Source organism: Sardina pilchardus, chromosome 20 (assembly GCF_963854185.1).
Source record: "Sardina pilchardus chromosome 20, fSarPil1.1, whole genome shotgun sequence".
NCBI classification, from domain to species: Eukaryota; Metazoa; Chordata; class Actinopteri; order Clupeiformes; family Clupeidae; genus Sardina; species Sardina pilchardus.
Genome location: NC_085013.1, coordinates 7,004,216 through 7,024,662, shown reverse-complemented (window position 1 = coordinate 7,024,662; position 20,447 = coordinate 7,004,216). Strand labels below are relative to the sequence as shown.

The window sequence follows — 20,447 nt, the reverse complement described above, 5'->3', positions numbered from 1 at the left end:
TATTACTAATTTATTTTTTCACAGGAATGGCAAACACGCATGAACCAGCTTTTATACAAAACATTTCCAAAATGTACTCTAAATGGTACTAAAATATTAGTTAAACTGGAAATGGTCAGCTGTACAGGGGACACAAATGGATCACGTGTCATGTAATACGTAATGGTTCAAACAAACAAAGGCATTCAGTATGTTCCTTCATTACAATCTGAAAAGATTTGGTACAGGTGCATCAATATCACGCTGTACGGTATATTCTGAGAAAGCTCCACCTTCATGGGGCATCATTGCTATAAACTGTATTTTAGTGATCTTTTATTGTGTTTATTAAGTTATACATAGTGTGATGAAAAAAGTGTGTTTAAGTATTTGTGTATGCCAGCCTTGATAATACCGCAGGTCATCTGTGAAACACGGTCTCCCATTGATAACCAACCACCGCTGAATGGTAAAAGCCTTGTCCATGCCCTGGCACTGAACTGAGCTCCAGGGTTCACTCTCTTCTTCTCTCTGAAGATACGGGCCTCTCCTGTGGGTCCGCCTCAGCCAAGCTCTTGTCCAGTGGCACAGCAGCAGTGCTGAGATCAGCCTGGGAGCCTCCAGGCGCTTCCCTCTAGCGTTTCAGAGACATGCAGCAGTAGGGGACAGATGGTGTGTTATCCAGTGGACATTCAAACTGAGCTTTTAGTTTCATCCTCTCTTGGCCTTGTAAAGATCTACTGAGTTTTGCCTCATAGATGGAAGTATGTAATTTTGTGTACCTATATAGCAGGTAGTGGGGGCCATGGACATAGTAGACCTTTTAATGACCTTACAGACTTGAAGACCTAAAGATCTTAAATAATTTACAGTACTATTAAAATATACTTAATAAGCAAGAAGCTAAGCATGAACTTTTAAATACTTTTAAAAGTATTGCCATTGCCAAACATGAACTTCTCATATTGAACATTCTGCTGTACATAATAAGACAAGACAAGACAATACAATTTTCCCCAAGCCTGGTTTAACAATCCCAGTCTAGACAGCTTGTAGTGAGGGTGAGTGTGAGGTACCTGCACAGAGGGGGTTGACCGATCATGTCCTCCTGTGTCCTCCTGAGGCTCCGGAGACAAACTCCTGCAATCGGGGTCAACAGGGGCCTGAACCCAAACACAGAGATAACAATGTAGAGAACTGCGAGAGAGAATTGTGTCTCTCCTGGAATGCTGGGGGAATTTGTACATATAATAAAATGATTTCTGTAGGCCAAATTTTATATTGGCTTAAAGGCGCTCTAAGCAATGGCGGGTAATGTCACGTCTTTTAACGTTCAAACAAAGAGCTAGCTCGCTACTCCCTCCCATGCAATTGAAACTCTCCTCAATGCGCATCTCGTCTGTGATTTACTGGAACAGTTTTTTTTATGTTTTTATGGCCCAAGTTGTTTTTGTTGCCGTTTTTGAAGCCTGGGATGTCCACAGAGACCATGTTTTTTACAGTGTACTCAGGGTAGAGACAGCTGGCTGATGGTGAGGTGTTTGCTGTAAGTGACAACAAATAATTTAGCCTAAAATATGTGACATCGCTCAGAGCACCTTTAAGTTTGCATAGATATGAAATCATTAGAGTATTCGATCTTCCTACCCCTGCTTCTTGACTAGCACACCCAGAGTTTTGTGCATAAGTCTCTCTCTGGCTGGAGGACGGTCTAGAGACGGAGATCATTCTGGACTCTTCCTCGACTGGCTGGTTCACCTCAAACAAGAAAATATTACAATCGTCTTTTTTATGTTCTAAAGTTATTCTAATTGAAGACCAAATATATTGATATACTGTATCACAGGGAAACAAATGCAATTGTTTCAACAGACATTTTATATTTAGTCTCTGTGGATGCGTACGCAAACACACCTCAAGGTCAGTTTGAAGATTGTTGTTCTCAGATGGATCCTGATTCTCTGGTGTCTTTGCCTGTCTCTGCAACAGAGAGGGGAAGTGAGCCAGAACTAATTGGATATCAGCCAGGGAGAGAGAAAAAAAACATCTCTGAGACTCAGCGCTATTTTTACCTCTGAGAAGCCGCAAGAGATGAGAGCCAATTATTTCAGGATGTGTGACACATTATTGCTTTCAGACAGAAATACACTCTTGATGGGTCTGTACAGGCACACACGCACGCACACACACACCCACCCACCCACACACACACACACACACACACATTCCTAGAGCAAAGTGGTGTTTTTCAAGCTTTTCTATTTTTGTTCATCTTTTCCATCTGTTCTCTCATGTCATTGAAAGATACATTACAAGCTGTGATCTTGGCTGATCAAATAAATGACACCAGACATCCAATCTGACATCCAGCTGTCACAGTCATAGTCTCTGTCTCTCTGTCTCTCGCTCTCTCATCACAGAGAAGGCTGCTCTACGCACTGGAGCCGTACGCAGGTGTCTCCCTCTCTCTCAATCATACACACACACACACACACACACACACACACACACACGTGCACACCCACACATACACACAGACATGCACACACATACACACAGACATGCGCGCACACACACATACAGCCCTAAGGGCTATGATTTGTTACTATTTTTGCTGTGTTATCTCCCATGTCTGTTGGTTTCTGAGAGAAAAAGCAACAGAGTAGGCTGTGCAGGTTGGACTGACCTTGTTCTTAATGAAGCACACTAGTTTTAAAGTAGATTTCAATTCTAGTAGACTTATTCTTTGTGTTCATGACTGTCATGAAATATATGATATAATACTGTGTGAATGTACCTGTATTGGTTCAGCAGTGAAGCTGCTGCTGCTGTTGCTGCTGTGTCTCTGATGATGCAAATCTGAATCTAAAGTTGAACTCCGTTTCCCCTCCACAGTTATTTTTGTCTTTAAAGGAGAAAGGAAAGAAGCAAGGAGTATTAAGTGTTGGACACATCCTTGATTTCACACAGAGAAAAATATTCCTCTCTATATTCCCCTTTGTCGTCTCTGTTACAAATGTACCTTATCTTTGTGGTCTGTTTCAAGGCTATCCTTATGATGTTCTTCCTCTTCAACTGTCTCAGCAACTCTCTGGAACAGTCGTTTAAGAGGGAAGGATGACTCAATGGCTTCTCTGAACACAGACTAATTAACATCACTGGAGAAAAACACTGGTTATCATAAGAGCAAGGACAAGATACCAATGCAGTGGAAAAGAGGGAAATTAAGGAATGCACCTGGAAGAATTGTGAAAAGGGGGATGATGCAGTGGTCATGGCGTGTGTGTGTGTGTATGCAGGTGTGTGTGTGTCTGTGTGTGTGTGTGTGTGTGTGTGTGTGTGTGTGTGTGTGTGTGTGTGTGTGTGTGTGTGTGTGTCTGTGCTTTGCTCTCATGCCTGGTCAATAGGGAGGTCCACCATGATGTTGTCCTCCTCCGGCACCTCCTGCGCTCCCTGCACCTCCTCTCTCCTCTGGCCACCCTGGGCCTGAAATACGCTGGGCTGAGCAGCTGCAAGACCCGCCCCAGGAGAGGGCAAACTCATCACCACAACGGCACTTCATTGTAAACACCAGGGTGACGCTTTTGGTCTGCGTGACCAGCTATTTAAATTCATCTGTGTAGCTGTTGTTTGTATTTAAAACAATTTACAGGTAAGGTAAACAGCTTTCATCAGTGCGTAAACATCTGTTGGTGTGTGTGTGTGTGTGTGTGTGAGAGAGAGAGAGAGAGACAGAGAAAGAGATATTTGTGTCTGTGTGTGTGTGTGAGAGAGAGCATACCTGGTGCTGCTCTGTCTTTAAGTCTTTGTGTGTTTGGGTTCTTGCGCACCCTGACGGGTTTGGCGTAGAACACAGACTTCTCCTCTCGGACACCTCTCAGCCTCTGGACCGTCCCAGGACTCCTGTCGTCTGCCTCGTCCCCCGTGGACTTCACCCTTCTCCCGTCCATCTGAGACGCCACCACCACACTCACCTTTAACCTTACACCTTTGACCCTCAACTGTCTGCATTAATACATTCTTCTCATAAGATGTCTATGGCATGTAAAAGTGGACTGGGTCAGTGACAGCTACACACACATAAAAGAAACACACATGCACAATTACCTCTGGCGAGTCTAACAGTGCTGAATCACTGTGTGTGTCATGAGGACCTGCCCGCCGGTTCTGAAAGACCCACAGAAATGAAATCAGAGACATGTACAGATACATTACTCTCTTTAGTATGCATACAGTAAGCAATACAATGCTACTCTCTGATACCTTCATGTCAGATATTATATCTTGTTTGTGTTTGAGGTTGTTTGGTCAACAAAGTCCATATCGTCCAAACAATAAACCATACATGTCGCATTTTTGCCACGTTTTTATGTGCATTGGCCTGCACCCCCAGGCTCAAACATTATGTGTGTCCCTCTGTACTCACCCAGCTCATACAGTGTGCTGCAGCATATGATTCTCCACATGACTAACATAAATTTCATGAAGAGTTTCTAACCTCGTGTTTTCTCTGCTGCCTCCGGTTCAATGGATAATACCTACAAAATTCAAAAGCAATATGCTAGATTAAGACTGCAGATGATAATATATAATATAAAACATTAAACTATAAAACTCTTATCACACAAATGACAGACTTCTACACTACAGAATTACAGTCTACTTGCTATCATCAGAGACTTTCTAATGAGGAGACAACGCACTCAAAGAATCCTCCATAGAAATGGATGGGGTTCATGGCGCCAATGTGGCAGTAGTCTCTACACATATCCTGCCCCTTCCTGTATGCCTCCCCCTTCACTTGAATAGGAAAATAGCTGCCGAGAATGTGTTGGAAGATGGCCGCTGAGTGAGGTCTTAAAGTCCTAAAAAGACTTTGCTATCATTTCCATATTTCGCATGCTACAACAAGGCTAAAGGAAACTCTAGGAAAGTCCATGTGTTACGGTCAGGCTAGGGAAAAAGCACATACTGATTGAAGGCTGCTCGAGCACCAGCTGATTGCTGGGCGGGGCAAGCGCGGAGTTTCAAAAAATTGATTACAGGTGGACACCTGGAGGAAGCGGGAAGACGCCAGAGTGTCGCAACTGAAGAGAGACGCCGTTTTCGACCTGAGCCGACATTCGCCCTTTTGCAATACAGTTATTATTTCTATGTTGAACGTTGAGTCTGGCACCGGACATTCTTTTAAGAAAACTGAACTAAACAACCGAACAACAGAGAGAGCTGGCCGCTCTCGGAGGAAGAGCAACACTTGTGCTGGCCCGGTTTGCACGCTCGCCCTCGGAGCTGGTAAGCTTGTCTCTTGTGGCCTTCAATAGTTGCATACAACATTACCCACACTATTGACATAGTCTCACGTCCACGTTAACCCAGACACGCAGGGTAAGTTACACTGAAGGTTGGCTAGCTATTAGAATTCCCCCTAGACTTACGAGCGTAGTTTGTAATGTTTTAGATAAGCTGGCTAGTGTATGCGGTTGCGTTTGGCATTCGCGTATCGGCGTTGTGGGTCGCTAGTTAACTCAACCCTCGGTTGTAACAAGTGGAGAGCTCGTCCGGGATTAAGTGTTTGTTCCCTGTAGTGTATTGTGGTAAGCAGTTCGGTTACAAAGTGTTTGTGTGCAGACGTGTTTTGTAACGTTGTGTAAACAATTGTTTAGCGATTTCATAAGGGTTTTGTGTCGCTCTGCGAAAGTAGCGCCGTCGTTTATTTGCTCTCGCTTTGCAGTTTTCAGGTGTAAAGTGTTGGTGGTAACCAACCAATTTGTGTAGCATTACTTGCTCCTGTGGACTTTTCTGTTGTAGCCTATGGTCTGTGTACCAGGGTGCCTGTTTGAAGTAGGCTAGGCCTAGTTATTTTGTTTGCCAAGTCCTAACCTTGTATTTGAATGGCTTTGTAGCGCTGCCTCTAGCGCGATTGGTATAGGAGGTCTAACAGCCTTTTTGTTTGTTTAGGTCCAGTGTATGCTGGGAAATTTTGTGCATTGACCATTGCAAATATTCTCTGTGTGGAGCAGCTTTGGCAATTAGAGTATTGCATTGTGAATGCTTTTTGGTTTAGCCTGTTCTGGCATTTGACTATTTTGGGTTTAACTTTGTATCAGGCAAAATGACTGAATTTGTTGAAGAGTTCATGGAAGAAGAGGTGACTCGATGTCGGCTTGTGAAGCTCACTAAGCCACAGCTAGTGGAGCTGTTTGGTTTCATGGAGATTGAATATGCAGAAGACATGAAGAAAATCTCACTTGTGGATGAATTAGCTTTGCAGCTTGGGTGTACAGATGAGCGCACTAAAGAAATACGCAGAGTGAAAGACAGGCAGTATGAAGAGGAACAGCGTGAGAAAAGAGAGCAGGATCTGCAGCTTGAATTACGGGTAGCTAACACAAAACTGGAACAGATAAAGAGAGAAAGTCAAGATAATCAGCGTCAGCGGGAACATCAGGGACGTTTTGATATCGGTAGGTGTTTGAAGATCATGCCACGGTTTTGTGTAGAGGCTCCAGAGATATTTTTTGAGGCTTTTGAGCGTACTGCAACTGAGAGGTCTTGGCCTCAGTCTGAGTGGGTGACTTTGGTTCGAAGAGAATTTACAGGGAAGGCACAGGAAGCGTACGTTGCCCTTGGGTTTGCGGATAGTGGTGAATATGAGGCGGTTAAGAAAGCAGTCCTCAGAGCTTATGAACGGGTTCCTGAAGCTTATCGGCTGGAATTCCGCACTTTAAAGTTAAAGTCTGACCAGACATATGTCGATCTCGCTAGGCAGCAGGAGCTGGCGTTCGACAAGTGGCTGCGGGCTTGTGAGGTTCACACTTTTCAAGACCTGAGAAAATTGCTTCTCTTAGAGCAGTTTAAATCTAGTGTGCCTCGTCATATTGAAGTGCATTTGAATGAACAGCAAGTGACTGAGCCGAGGAAAGCTGCTGAAAAGGTTGATAATTATGTGTTGGTTCACCAAGATCCTTGGAAAGGCAGATCCTCAGTAATGGGCCGGAAGCAGGGATTTGAAAGTAAGAAGGAGGTGGATCCACCGAGTCAGATCAGAGCAGATCAGAGCAGCAGAGCTGGTCCTAAACCTTTTTCTAGTACCAAGCCTTTTCGTCAATCTAACCAGTCCAGTGAGATCATTTGCCACTACTGTAAGAAACCTGGTCATATGAAGTCTCGCTGTCGGCTGCTGGAGAGTAGAGGCCGTTATGATGATGCTCGACGGCCTATAGCCTGTGTGATGGCTGAGAATGGAGAAAGTCCTGTCTCTCACGAGCCACTGTCCCCAGTGAACACACCTATAGGAGTAACGTCTGAGGTGTATAAAAGCTTTGTCTCTCAGGGTGCGGTTGCGCCCTCTGAAGGAGAGCCTGAGGTACCAGTAAATGTATTAAGGGATACAGGGGCAGCTCAGTCTCTTTTGTTAGCTGGGCTAATGTCTTGGACGGATAAAACTTCCCTGAAAGCCTCTGTCCTCCTTAAAGGTCTGGGAGGTGAGTATGGTGCTGTCCCTCTGCATAGAGTGTTTCTGAAATCTAACCTTATTACTGGTTATGTTACTGTGGGTGTAGTACAGTCTTTGCCCATAGATGGCGTTGGTTTGCTCTTAGGCAACGACTTGGCTGGTAGTCAAGTCTGTCTTACTCCTGTTGTAAGTTTGGAGCCTTGTGAGTCGCCAGAGACCTTAGCTCTGGAACGAGAGTGTCCTGCGATTTTCCCAGCCTGTGTGGTCACACGCTCTCAGTCAAAGAGAACATTGAGCGCCACACCGACAGAAGTAGAATCTGTAGCTTTGTCTGATACCTTTCTTGCAACATTGGATGGTCTGCCTGATGCTCAGCAGTATAGCAGGGCAGCGCTTATTGCTGGTCAGAAGGCGGACCCTGTGTTAGCATCAATAAGAGAGAGTGCTGTTAGCTCAGAAGAAAGTAGAGATATGGCTGAGGGATTTTATGTGCGTGATGATGTGTTGATGCGAAAGTGGAGGCCGTCTGATCGTCCGGCCACTGAGGTCTGGAGTACTGTGGAGCAGGTTGTGTTGCCAGAGAGTTTCCGCCCTGAAGTTTTGCGTCTGGCCCATGAAACACCGTTGGCTGGCCATTTGGGCATTAGGAAAACCCAGGCAAAAATCCTCCGGCATTTCTACTGGCCTCGGTTACATCGCGATGTGGTGGCTGTCTGTAGGTCTTGTCATTCATGTCAGATGGTGGGGAAACCCAATCAGAAAATCCCCCTTGCACCTTTATGTCCTCTCCCTGTTGTTGATGAGCCTTTTTCTCGGGTCCTTATTGACTGTGTTGGGCCGTTGCCTAAGACGAAAAAAGGTAATCAGTATCTGTTAACAATCATGGATGTTACTACTCGCTTTCCTGAGGCTTTGCCTCTGAGAGATATTAAGGCAAAACCGGTTCTTGATGCTTTAATAGGTTTCTTCTCTCGTTTTGGCCTCCCAAGGCAAATTCAGTCTGACCGGGGCACCAATTTTGTGTCCAATGTGTTTCAGGAGGTAATGTGTGACCTAGGGATTGAGCAGATTACTTCTTCGGCGTACCATCCTCAGTCTCAGGGAGCCATTGAGCGGTACCATCAAACCTTGAAGACTGCAATTAAGACCTACTCTGTTCAACATCCTGGGGATTGGGATGTGGCTCTCCCGTTCTTGTTGTTTGCGCTCAGAGACGCTATGAATGAGTCTACCGGGTTTACCCCCTTTGAATTGGTTTTTGGTCATGATGTCAGGGGTCCATTGAAAATGATCAAAGAGCGACTGGTGAAGCAGTCTAGTGAGGGGACTGTTTTGCAGTACGTAGCCATGTTCCGTGACCGACTGTCATCTGCTTGTCAGGTGGCTCAAGAACATCTGAAAGGAGCTCAGGAGCGCATGAAAATGCATTATGACAAGAGGGCTGTAGAGCGAATTTTTAAGCCTGGAGACAGAGTCTTGATGCTTTTGCCCATGAGGGGAGACAGTTTGAGCACGCGTTTTTGTGGTCCTTACGTGATTGAGAAGAGAGTGGGAGACCGCAATTATGTCGTTGAAACTCCAGACCGGAGAACGAAGTCACGTCTGTGTCATGTGAACTTATTGAAGGCATATGTGGGGAGAGCAGATTCTGTTCCTGTAGCTTGTGTGTCTGCTAAAGATGAGCTTGATCATGGTGAAGATGGCGTTGAGGCTGTTGAACCTGTTGGGGTGCGCGTTAGCAACTCCGAGGCTCTGCGAGCATTTGATAAACATCTCGGTCACTTGAGTGAGAGTCAGCAAGCTGACCTAAGAGCTTTGGTGGGGGATTATCCGGAGTTGTTCCGTGATGTCCCTGGTCGCACAAATCTAGCAGTGCACGATGTAGACACTGGTGAGGCTCTGCCTATAAAGCAACACCCTTATAGGTTGGGTCCAGCCAAGCTAAAACAGGTGCAGGAAGAGCTTGAGTACATGACTAAGATTGGGGTGGTCCAGCCCAGTCATAGTGAATGGAGTTCGCCAGTGGTACTGGTCCCGAAAGCAGACGGTACAATGCGGTTCTGCATTGATTACCGGAAGGTAAATCAAGTCACCAAGACAGATGCTTTTCCCATCCCGCGTCTAGATGACTGTATTGACCGCATTGGTAGCGCCCAGTATGTGTCCAAGTTAGATCTTTTAAAGGGCTACTGGCAAGTGCCTCTAACACCTCGCGCCCAGCAGGTGTCAGCATTTGTCACTCCTCTCGGCCTCTATCAGTGCCAAGTACTCCCTTTTGGGATGAAGAATGCCCCGGCCACTTTCCAGAGGGCGATGAATACAGTTACAGCAGGGCTGACCAATGTGGTCACCTACATTGATGATCTGGTGGCATTCAGTGCCTCGTGGGTTGAGCACATGGGACATCTGAGAGAACTGTTTGTGAGGTTACAGCAGGCCCAGTTGATTGTGAACTTGCCAAAGTGTGAGTTTGGCCAAGGTCAGGTGACCTACTTAGGACATCAGGTGGGTCAGGGCTTGGTGTGTCCTAGACAAGCCAAGATCCAGGCTATCTCGGATCTCCCTGTCCCAAGAACTCGCAGAGAGCTCATGAGAGTGCTTGGGATGTGTGGTTTTTATCGTAGGTTTGTCCCAAACTTTGCTGTGGTAACTGAACCGTTGACAAACTTACTTCGCAAGGATGTGAAGTTCAGGTGGTCTGACACTTGCCAACTGGCATTTGATAGGGTTAAGGCTGTTCTGTCTTGTGAGCCAGTGTTGAGGGCACCCGACTTTGCCATCCCCTTTAAACTTGCAGTGGATGCGTGCGAGGTGGGAGTCGGTGCGGTTTTGCTGCAAGTAGATGATCAGGGTTTTGATAGACCTGTTGCATATTTCTCAAAGAAGCTCAATAAACATCAGCGGGCTTACTCTACAATTGAAAAGGAAGCGCTAGCATTGGTGCTAGCACTGCGCCACTTTGAGGTTTATGTCGCAAGCTCGGGTGGGGAGTTGTTGGTCCTGACAGACCACAACCCCCTGACCTTTGTAGCGAAGTTCAAGACTTCCAATGCTCGAGTCTTCCGGTGGAGTCTTGTGCTTCAACCCTACAGCCTAGTGGTTCAGCATATAGCTGGCAAGGATAACATCATTGCAGACACTTTATCACGTGCTTAGAAATACTGGAGAGATTATGACATAAGTGTGTCACTTTGTGTTAGGAAGATGACAGAAATAAGAATAATGGTTTTATGATGATGAACTGAAGAAAAAATATATTATGTATAGTCCATTAGATTTTCAATAGCCGGTGCCATGGTTAAAAAAAAAGAAAAACAAAAAAGAAAAATATATAACTTGAAATGAGGTGGAAAAAAATATATATTATTAGTTTTTTTTTTGTCTGATGGGGGAAGGAATGTTACGGTCAGGCTAGGGAAAAAGCACATACTGATTGAAGGCTGCTCGAGCACCAGCTGATTGCTGGGCGGGGCAAGCGCGGAGTTTCAAAAAATTGATTACAGGTGGACACCTGGAGGAAGCGGGAAGACGCCAGAGTGTCGCAACTGAAGAGAGACGCCGTTTTCGACCTGAGCCGACATTCGCCCTTTTGCAATACAGTTATTATTTCTATGTTGAACGTTGAGTCTGGCACCGGACATTCTTTTAAGAAAACTGAACTAAACAACCGAACAACAGAGAGAGCTGGCCGCTCTCGGAGGAAGAGCAACACTTGTGCTGGCCCGGTTTGCACGCTCGCCCTCGGAGCTGGTAAGCTTGTCTCTTGTGGCCTTCAATAGTTGCATACAACATTACCCACACTATTGACATAGTCTCACGTCCACGTTAACCCAGACACGCAGGGTAAGTTACACTGAAGGTTGGCTAGCTATTAGAATTCCCCCTAGACTTACGAGCGTAGTTTGTAATGTTTTAGATAAGCTGGCTAGTGTATGCGGTTGCGTTTGGCATTCGCGTATCGGCGTTGTGGGTCGCTAGTTAACTCAACCCTCGGTTGTAACACCATGGGTAGGTTTGCCTCCTTTTTAAAAGTTATCTCTACACACAACATTCCAAGAGACAATGTGTTGTTTGAAAGGCCACAAGGTTTAAGAGATGTCTTGACAGTTGATGTTATTTATGGCATGGCATTAGACGGACTGAAAGGATGGCAGACCAATGCAAATGCGCAAGCATTCAAAACTCTTTACAAGGCAGTGATTTACAGTGTTCGTGCAATCACTTTCTCTGTGTGTGTGTGTGTGTGTGTGTGTGTGTGTGTGTGTGTGTGTGTGTATCTGTCTGTCAGTAAGTGTGTGTGTCTGATTAGCTGTGAGTAGGTGTACGTATGTGTGTGTGTGTGTGTGTGTGTGTGTGTGTGTGTGTGTGTGAGTATGGGTGTGTATGAGTGTGAGTGTGTGTGTGTGAGAGAGAGAGAGAGAGAGAGAGAGAGAGAGAGAGATCAGGGCTCCACCTGTCTGCACTCCCCCCTGTAGCTTTTGGCACTGACAGCTCCAAATAAGGAAGCTTCTTGAACTTCTCTGTTCCCACGGCAACATAGCACTGGCCATTCACCAGCTCCTGTGCTGTCGTCACGGTCGCCCCTTCCAGAGTGTAAAGCCTGCAACGTCATATGAGATCAAAGTTCACATCCAATCTGACTGATGCAGTGTGTGCGTATGAGAGTATAGTGGTGCAAGTACAATTTTATGCAGCACTATGATTCTACCAAAACTGACATGTGTGAATCTCCATGTGTGAGCATGCTTGTGTGTGTTTCTGAAGTCTGAAAGTATGAGGGAGGGGACAGAAGAGTTTGATCGGTGCTTGTCCATGTGTGTGTGTGTGTGTGTGTGTGTGTGTGTGTGTGTGTGTGTGTGTGTGTGTGTGTGTGTGTGTGTGCGTGCATGTGTGCGTGTATGCATGTGTGTGTGTGCGCATGTCTGTGTGTATCTGTGGGTGTGCACATGTGTCCATGTGTGTGTGTGTGTGTGTGTGTGAGGGAGAGAGGGAGACACCTGCGTACGGCTCCAGTGCGTAGAGCAGCCTTCTCTGTGATGAGACAGAGGACCTGCTCCAGATCCTGCATCATGCTCTTGGGGAGGATGAACCGCAGCGGAGAGCCCAGCACGTCGCCATTCCTGAACACACTTCATACAGAGGATCAGTGTGTGTGTGTGTGTGTGTGTGTGTGTGTGTGTGTGTGTGTGTGTGTGTGTGTGTGTGTGTGTGTGTGTGTGTGTGTGTGTGTGTGTGTGTGCATTTGCATGTGCATGTGTATTTACAATCGTGTGCATGTTTTCATTCAAGATGCAAGGACTAAGACAAAAGCTATGACAGGCAATTCCCATCACATCAAAAAGGATATGTTAATGTATAAAAACAATACAAGGATCTTTACAAATAGCTGCCTAGCTCTGTCCGGGTTGAGTGATGTCTACTTACTGTATAATACATGGGATGGGTATGATCTTCCTCCATTTAGCGGACACATTTGGTCTTACAAGTGGTCTTGCCTAGAGCAAACAAAAAACAGAGTAAAGTTGTTTACTTGTTAATATTGTATTGTAATTAAGTAAGTCAGTACTGGTGACATTTAATCATTGGACTGAGAAAGTCCTAACAGTCATGGAGAATACAATGGCCAGAGACCTGGCACAAATATTAAAGTGGTCAGTAAGCTAGGAGGGGCACGGCCTGTTTTCTGTATCTGATTTGAAACAGTATTTGGCCAAACAGTAGAAGTTGGTATGGGGAGGACCATTAGACATGCCTGGGCAGGCCTGCAGCTCAAATAACACTAAGCTGCTCCAACACCCTTTGTTCTACCTGCTGGAAATCTTAATCTCACTCTCATCTCCTCATTCATGCGCACTCTCACACATGCGCACATGCACGCATACACACACACACACACACACACACACACACACAAAAAGGGATATTTGTCTTTTGGGAGAAATGTAATATTTCCGTTTTGAACTGTTGGACAAGTGCATTCACAAGTGCATTCACACATTTTGAGAAGGTCAAGTTCACCTGTAAAGGTTATAGTGGATTTCAGCTTCATCCTGAAATTTCACCCGAAAGCCGAATATCCCTGACTTTTTGTGAGTAGTGTATGTACACCTACTCACAGCTACACATACACATACGCATGCATGCACACACTATATTTCACTTGCTCATCTTGTCTTTCCCTTATCTTCATGTCAATCTGACCTCTCTGTGGTCTTGCCAATGACCAAGTTAAGCTCGTCCTAAAGAGGCCCAGGTGACCCCACTCTTGCCCCCGTAACAAGGGACAACATGACAAACACAAACACATGTACCTCTCTCAAATAAGGCATGGAACAGTGACACAGAAAACATGACAGGCTCAACAGGCAGATAAACATAGTGTCATATTTTTCTCTAAGATGGAGTGACCGTATTCCAATGAGCTATTGCATTCTGGATATATTAATTTTGAAAACACATTAAGCTAAATTAATTAATGTACTAAATACATTAACCTTTCACACAGTCTTGTGTTGACCTTACCTCTACTTTATTGGCTGCTGGTTTCTTCACACCTGTGTGAAAATAACTAAATATAGAATACAAAAAAACAAATGAAAGAGGAAAAGAGAAAAGGCATTACAGAAAAGAAATACATTTCATAGCAAGTGGGTAAAAGTAAAAAAAAAAAGCCATATTACCATATGAAATATCAGAAGAATAATGGCCTATCAAATTGAAATACCTGACTATGAACATTCTGACCACTAGATAATGGTATTCTATATCATTATGATGACTGCTAGTGTGTGTGTTCTCTGTCTCTTGTCATGTTGTCACCAACTCACTCCAGTCTCTTGAACCTCTCAAACCCAGCAGCGACGTAGTGGGCACCGGTCTTCATCTCCTCCAGCTCCCGCACGCGGTGCCCATTCCGGGGGGTGTAGAGGGTCCTCACGGCCAGCGGTGCCTGGATGTTCAGTGTCACGTCATTCAAGAAGGCTTCCATGCAGGACACCTGCCTCTGGTTCACCACAAACCTTCTCCCCATGAAGAAGGGGTCACCGTTGCGGTAGACCACCACGCTCTTGACCGGGGGTAAGACAGACATGGAGGTGCTGGAGGTCATTTCTGGGATCCAATCACGGAAAGCTCAGGGTTTGCGCCCCCTTCTCAAGCTCTAGTAGGTTTCTGCCCAGCCAGGCAGCTGGCTTAGTCCATGTCAAAGGTCCTTTAAAAAAGCAGGAACAAAATGTATGTATTCTGGAAAAAAAAGTGTTGTCCACTTAGTTATGTTTGAAGGTGTATGTTTGTATGTGTGTGCATGTGTCTGCATGTGTCTGTGTTCGAGTAGTGGAGTGCGTGTTGTTTCCAGGTTTCCCCTCACACGCTCATGTGTCCAGCGTCCAGTCTCATAGACGGTCTGTGAGTATTTCCTGGTTGCCATGGCAGCACAACCAGCAATGGCTGCTAGCTGTGTGGGCTTTACCCACAACAAAAGGGTGAGAGGGAGAGAGAGAGAGAGAGAGAGAGAGAAAGAGACAGAGATAGGTTAGAAAAAGGAAAGAGATACACAGAAAGACCAGTAGTGTGGGATTGTAGAACTAAAGGAGTATAAAAACAAATACAAATAATCTGATGAAGGAAAAACAGTGAGAAATTGAGACAGGAAGGCAGAGGAGTTGAAGTGCTCTTATACGCATGAATCAAACAAAGCACGTCACTCTCCACCTCTTAACAGATAATAAACAGCACTGAATTATCAATGAGCTCCCATTCACGACGAGGTGGTACACATCCTTCCTGTGAAAATAACACCCTCCAATAATGCACACACACACACACACACACACACTAACTGCTGGCTCTGCGGCCTTCTGAGTATGTAAGGCTACACAATCTCGGAGCTAGATCAAGGCAGGGAAGGGCTGTGTCCTCATAGAATCTTACTCCAACACACAAAGAAGGCATACACAATTCATTCCACCTTTACCTTTATTTGAAGGGATTTAAATCCTGGTTAATTTCTGGTTGTCGACATTAGCTGTATTAGCCGAGGGCCAAGTAAAACAAGAATGTTCTTTTTACTGACCATAATTTCACCTGAGTCTACAGACCAGAGAGCATTTGCATGTTATCAGCTTCAAGCAGGGAGGATGCTGAACTGACCCATTGCACACTGCCTTCTGCAGGGATACTGTATTTGCATTCTCTGTAACTCCTCATTCGAGGAAGCCAAATTAAGAACCAAAATGAAAGCAACTCCTAACCTTTGGTTACACTTTACTTGAATGTATCTACATAAGAGCGACATGACATTGTCATGGCCGGGTCATAAATAAGTCATAAACGTTTATGACAGTCTGCTGTCATTAAGTGTCATTAGGGGTTTTGTCGTAACAAATTAGGGTCAGAGGTTAGAGTTAGAGTTTGTGTGTCATGTCATGTCACGTCACCATTATGTAGACCATGTCACTCTTATGTAAACCTTCAAGTCAAATGTTACCACTTTTGCAAGTGGACAAGCTAAAATAGTCCTTGAATGTTCGCTCAGTTCGGCGTCTTTTGTTTTATGTATCAATGTCTTGTGTGTAAAGCACTTTGGGTTGCACTCTCTGTGCATGTTAAATGCACTAAAATATCTTTTTATCTCGGCTTCATTGAAAATGAGGGCTACCCTCAATGACACTCCGAGAATAAATAAAGGTTCTATGAATGAATGAATGTCACTATCTCGGCCAAGCGTTTGGATTTGATGTGCTGGAAACACAAATCTTGGCATATCTTATTCTATTCTTCAGGCTGTGCTGATATTCAAAACAATTCATAGATCTCATCAGGTCCCTTTCCACAGGTGTATTAATCAAGCACTATGCAGTCTGCATTGATAATCAAGGTGCTTGATTTTATACACCTGTGGAAATGGATCTGATGAAACCCATGAATAGTCGTGGAGTAATTGCAGTGAAGCAAATGTGCATGTTGGGCTTGACCTAAAATTAATGTTTGAGTGTATCAAACTTACCCAATAATGGAACTCCTCAATTCCACTGCTATCAATGAACAAAACACCATCCTTAACTCTGGAACCACTGACAGCAATTGCATCTTCTTTTAATGGTGAACCGATGGATAAACAGTGTGTAAAGTTTAAACATAATTATTTTATTCAAGTACAAATTCTATAAACAAAATATACACACTTTATGCATAGGGGAAAAAAAGCACATAGTTTCATTTCACTGAAATGATATACACATTCTCTGTCCAAGCTATCATTTTGTACCATTAGCTCACTGACTGAAGGACTCTCAGAGTTTCTGTCCCTCATGTTGAGGCCGCTGTACTCAACTGCTGTGTGCCGTCCTCCAGGTTCTTCCTCAGGGTCAAGTACTGTAAATGTAGACAAAGTAACAATTATGGCTTGCCGTAAGACACAGCTAAGTGCTGTCATTATTCCCAAAATCAAGACCATTGCACTTTGAGGAGATCTTTGACGCAAGTGTACTAAATATAAAACATTATGCAAGACACTAAATATTACACCATACGTCAAAAACTTTAAGTAAGCCACTCTGGATAAAAGTGTCAGCTAAATATATAAATAATAATCAACATTTGAGCATAAATTCAAATGAGAAATGCGATAGCAATATAGCACATATGCTATCGCAATAATTCAGAATCACCACTGCATAACAGAAATTCAAGTGCTTGGTCAAATGGCAGCCTATGAGACAGGCCTCATGATCCTTGATTTGATCATGATTTGGGGCAGCTGTGGCCTACTGGTTATGACTTCGGGCTTGTAACCTGAGGGTTGCCGGTTCGATCCCCGACCAGTCCACGGCTGAAGTGCCCTTGAGCAAGGCACCTAACCCCTCACTGCTCCCCGAGCGCCGCTGGTTGGGCAGGCAGCTCACTGCTCTGGGTTGTGTGATTCACCTCACTGTGTGTTCACTGTGTGCTGTGTGTTCACTAATTCGGTTAAATTGGGTTAAATGCAGAGAACTTAATTTCCCTCACGGGATCAAAAAAGTATATATTCTATTCTATTCTATTCTATTCTATTCCTAGCTACTACCATCCTTGATGTCTGAACAAGGTCTAAATACTATGTGAAAGGGCAGCAATCCACTTTCAGAAGACATTTGTGATGTCTCAGGCTTACACAGGCTTAGAGCTATTAAGTGTAAGCAAGACACCTTCACCATTGTCCTCTCTGTGTATCGGTTCTAAAAGAGTGGAAACCGTATCACTCATGATGGCCCTTACTTTCTTGCGGCTGGCAATGGCCTGCTGAATCCACAGCAGCTCCATGGCAAGTTTGTTCCGGAGCGTCCGCGCTTCCTCACGAGTCCGAGGTGGGTCTTTGTCCAGGGAGCGCCGAAGGCAGTCTATCCAAGAGTATGCAGAAGTGTGTTATGTTGTAAGGAAGCGATTAAAAAGGTTTGAGTTCAATTATTCAATTAGTGTGTAACACCTGAGCACACGCCAGATAACAAAAGCTACAGGAGATGTAAGTTCTAGAAATGCACATGAATATGGTGAATAGTACTCACCTCTCTGAATAATACTTGGATCCAGTCCTAGCTGACTCAGAGCGGCAGTGGTGTCTTTGATGTTCTCCTCTGTGTGCGTCCCCTCCCTTGCCGCTCCCTGGCATGGTTCTGATTCGCCCACTCTTCCTCCATCTGACAGGCTGGTTGTCACCTTCGGCAGCCTGGAGACTCCTTCTGCACTGGCACTGGGGCGAGTGTCTCTCTCTGGCTCAATCATTTCAATGTGCGGGGGCACATGTTTCTTCTCTACTTCACGCTCAGGCTGTGTGTTGGAGTGAACCTTTGCATGTCTGCCGAGGCCCAAAAAAGAGACACTCTGGTGGGGAAGAATAGACATGACATGACATTAGCATGCAATTCATGAGTTTCATCAGGTCCCTTTACACAAGTGTATTAATCAAACATCATGCAGTCTGCATTCATAATCTGTGCTTGATTACACCTGTGGAAATGTAAGGGACATGATGAAACCCATGAATTGATTGGAGGTGAATACTTACACTGATGCAGGCCTACAGAAAATAATAACGGCAAAGGGCATGACTATGTAGACAAGTCAGAGGTCTGTATAGCGTTTACATGTCAAACACACATCACTGATTCTTGAGAATTTGCCTAAAACAGGTTTTAATTTTGAAAAAAAAAAGTTAGTTAAATTACAAAATCCGAAGGTATGTCATTATAGACCAAGGTCTTAGCTGTTCAGCAATGTACCGGTGCAACCTCCCCTTTTTGTATTTTTTTCATAAAATAGGCATTTTTCCAGTACTTATACAACGCTTTTTTAGGCCTAAATAGAAAAAGTATGCTTTTTTAATCCAACAACCATATTTTTGAATTAAAACAGACTATTACTTTAATAACTACACCCCTGAAGAAACATATTGTAAGCATATTTATTTAAAACAAATGAAAAATGAATCTGACGGTGTGACACTAATCTGACGGTGTTGACAGTGGTTTCATTACAACATAAAATTCCAAAATGAATACCACTCAAGTCTTGCTTGACAACTTTATTTAACTATTTGGTCCAAAAAGCCTCCGTTGAGGACCATTTGGAGGCTTTTTTCACCACCGTTAAGCAGAAAACCTGACGGAGGGTGACATCTGACGGTGGTGACAAAAATCTACTCTTTCACATGATATGCATGAATTGTTCACATTATCCACCCTGTTTGCATCCTATTGCTGGCTACTTCAAACCTCTTCTTAAAAAGTATACATTTATTTTATAATCTAATCTAATATTTTGTATACAAAAGAGACGGTGTTGACATGTTATGGTTGTGACAGTAGCAGTGTCCAACAATATGAACAACTTTAAGAGAAAATAGCAAACTAATGGGAGCTTGAGTGATCTTAAAGCATGCAGTACGGCTGAAGGTTTGAAAATGAGGTCCTCAAGAATGTAGTTGACCTTGTAGATGCCTGATTTTATTGCCTTTTATGAATATCTGACGGTGGTGACGAAAATGTGGGACACATTTTGAGCAGCCACGAAATAATAGTAAATATTGCTCAAAACGTACTGTTTGGAGTTTCTAATACATAATACAATGTACTCTTTCATGTGGTAATGATATCATTAAATTAAATGATTGCTTTTAGTGTTTTTAATCAAGTCAAAATGATTGTCTCCTATTCGAGGACAACTGATTTTGTAGGGTATGGGCCAGCATATAATCATTAAATTAATACAAAAATAAAATAAACCTTTAAAAGAACCTCACATTTGTGCAAAGGACCCCCTGATTATAACCATGATTCTTTTTGTTCATGGAAATGGTATTCATTTCCAACAGAATCAGCACTTTTCTTAGTGAGACATGTTTTAGGCAAATTCTCAAGAATCAGTGACATGTATACATACAAAATTGAAACTTGCAAATGCCAGTGGAACTGCCTTACCTCTTCAGGAAATATAGGGATTTCAATTATGCCCCCCTTCCACTGCAAGTCATTTAGATCTCCCTCTATCTCTTTGACAATATCTTCGTATTCGCTTCGCACATATTTCATTGCCCTTCTCACCAAGTATCCTCGACAGCATGCCTGTTAACAGTTAACAATGGCAAATTAGTAATTCGTCAAAAGAAGGGCTGTGCATTCTGCCTCGTAAGTATTTTGAGGATAATGTTGTCTAAAGTAAATTGAAGGACTGCTCAAAAAAGTGTAGCAGCTATCCCTATTCTAATTCTAGCACAGCTAACACTAATGTTAGCAGGCTGCACAAAGTTGCCAAATAGCCTAGCAGGACAAAGTTGCCAGACGAGAACACAGGACACTCTGACTCCCAGATACTACGGGTTGTTTGAGAGTTAACAGGGTGTTTACCTGAAATCTTGTGAACTTTTTCGTCCATTCTTTTCTCTCCATAGGTTCCTGGTCGTTGGCAATGATGCTACCAGAGGGGCAAAGATGCTTCCGTTGCTACTGGCTGCTACTGGGCAGATGGTAAACAACTTTTG

The 20,447-nt window shown here is 44.1% G+C and overlaps 2 protein-coding genes across 2 annotated transcripts; both read right to left on the bottom strand.

The window, feature by feature from the left end:
• Position 1: 1 nt before the first annotated feature.
• On the bottom strand, positions 2-16,717 carry dcdc2b (doublecortin domain containing 2B). Its single transcript, XM_062522455.1, has 17 exons — positions 16,701-16,717; positions 16,440-16,525; positions 14,263-14,897; positions 13,958-14,003; positions 12,860-12,930; positions 12,433-12,564; positions 11,889-12,035; positions 4,478-4,517; positions 4,087-4,146; positions 3,761-3,929; positions 3,376-3,488; positions 3,002-3,070; positions 2,777-2,884; positions 1,894-1,959; positions 1,627-1,737; positions 1,056-1,142; positions 2-613 (listed from the first exon to the last, which is right to left on the bottom strand). Exons 3-17 carry the CDS (start codon positions 14,541-14,543, stop codon positions 494-496), a joined length of 1,620 nt encoding a protein of 539 aa, XP_062378439.1. The 5' UTR covers positions 14,544-14,897; positions 16,440-16,525; positions 16,701-16,717; the 3' UTR covers positions 2-493.
• Positions 16,534-20,432, bottom strand: iqcc (IQ motif containing C). Its single transcript, XM_062522465.1, has 5 exons — positions 20,314-20,432; positions 19,888-20,031; positions 17,977-18,292; positions 17,690-17,811; positions 16,534-16,807 (listed from the first exon to the last, which is right to left on the bottom strand). The coding sequence occupies exons 1-5, from the start codon at positions 20,353-20,355 to the stop codon at positions 16,742-16,744; spliced, it is 690 nt and encodes a 229-aa protein (XP_062378449.1). The 5' UTR covers positions 20,356-20,432; the 3' UTR covers positions 16,534-16,741.
• Between the last annotated feature and the right edge of the window lie 15 nt (positions 20,433-20,447).

Bases quoted from the DNA above. Each gene is read 5' to 3' on its own strand.
- iqcc (XM_062522465.1), bottom strand. From the start codon at position 20,355: ATGGAGAGAAAAGAATGGACGAAAAAGTTCACAAGATTTCAG. The intron at 20,032-20,313 runs GTAAACACCCTG...AACTGTTAACAG, and splicing joins AAAAGTTCACAAGATTTCAG to GCATGCTGTCGAGGATACTT. The intron at 17,812-17,976 runs GTGAGTACTATT...ACTCTTGGATAG, and splicing joins TCCAAGTATTATTCAGAGAG to ACTGCCTTCGGCGCTCCCTG.
- dcdc2b (XM_062522455.1), bottom strand. From the start codon at position 14,543: ATGACCTCCAGCACCTCCATGTCTGTCTTACCCCCGGTCAAGAGCGTG. The intron at 14,004-14,262 runs GTGAGTTGGTGA...TTCTATATTTAG, and splicing joins GAGAGGTTCAAGAGACTGGA to TTATTTTCACACAGGTGTGA. The intron at 12,036-12,432 runs GTGTCTCCCTCT...ATGACGTTGCAG, and splicing joins CGCACTGGAGCCGTACGCAG to GCTTTACACTCTGGAAGGGG.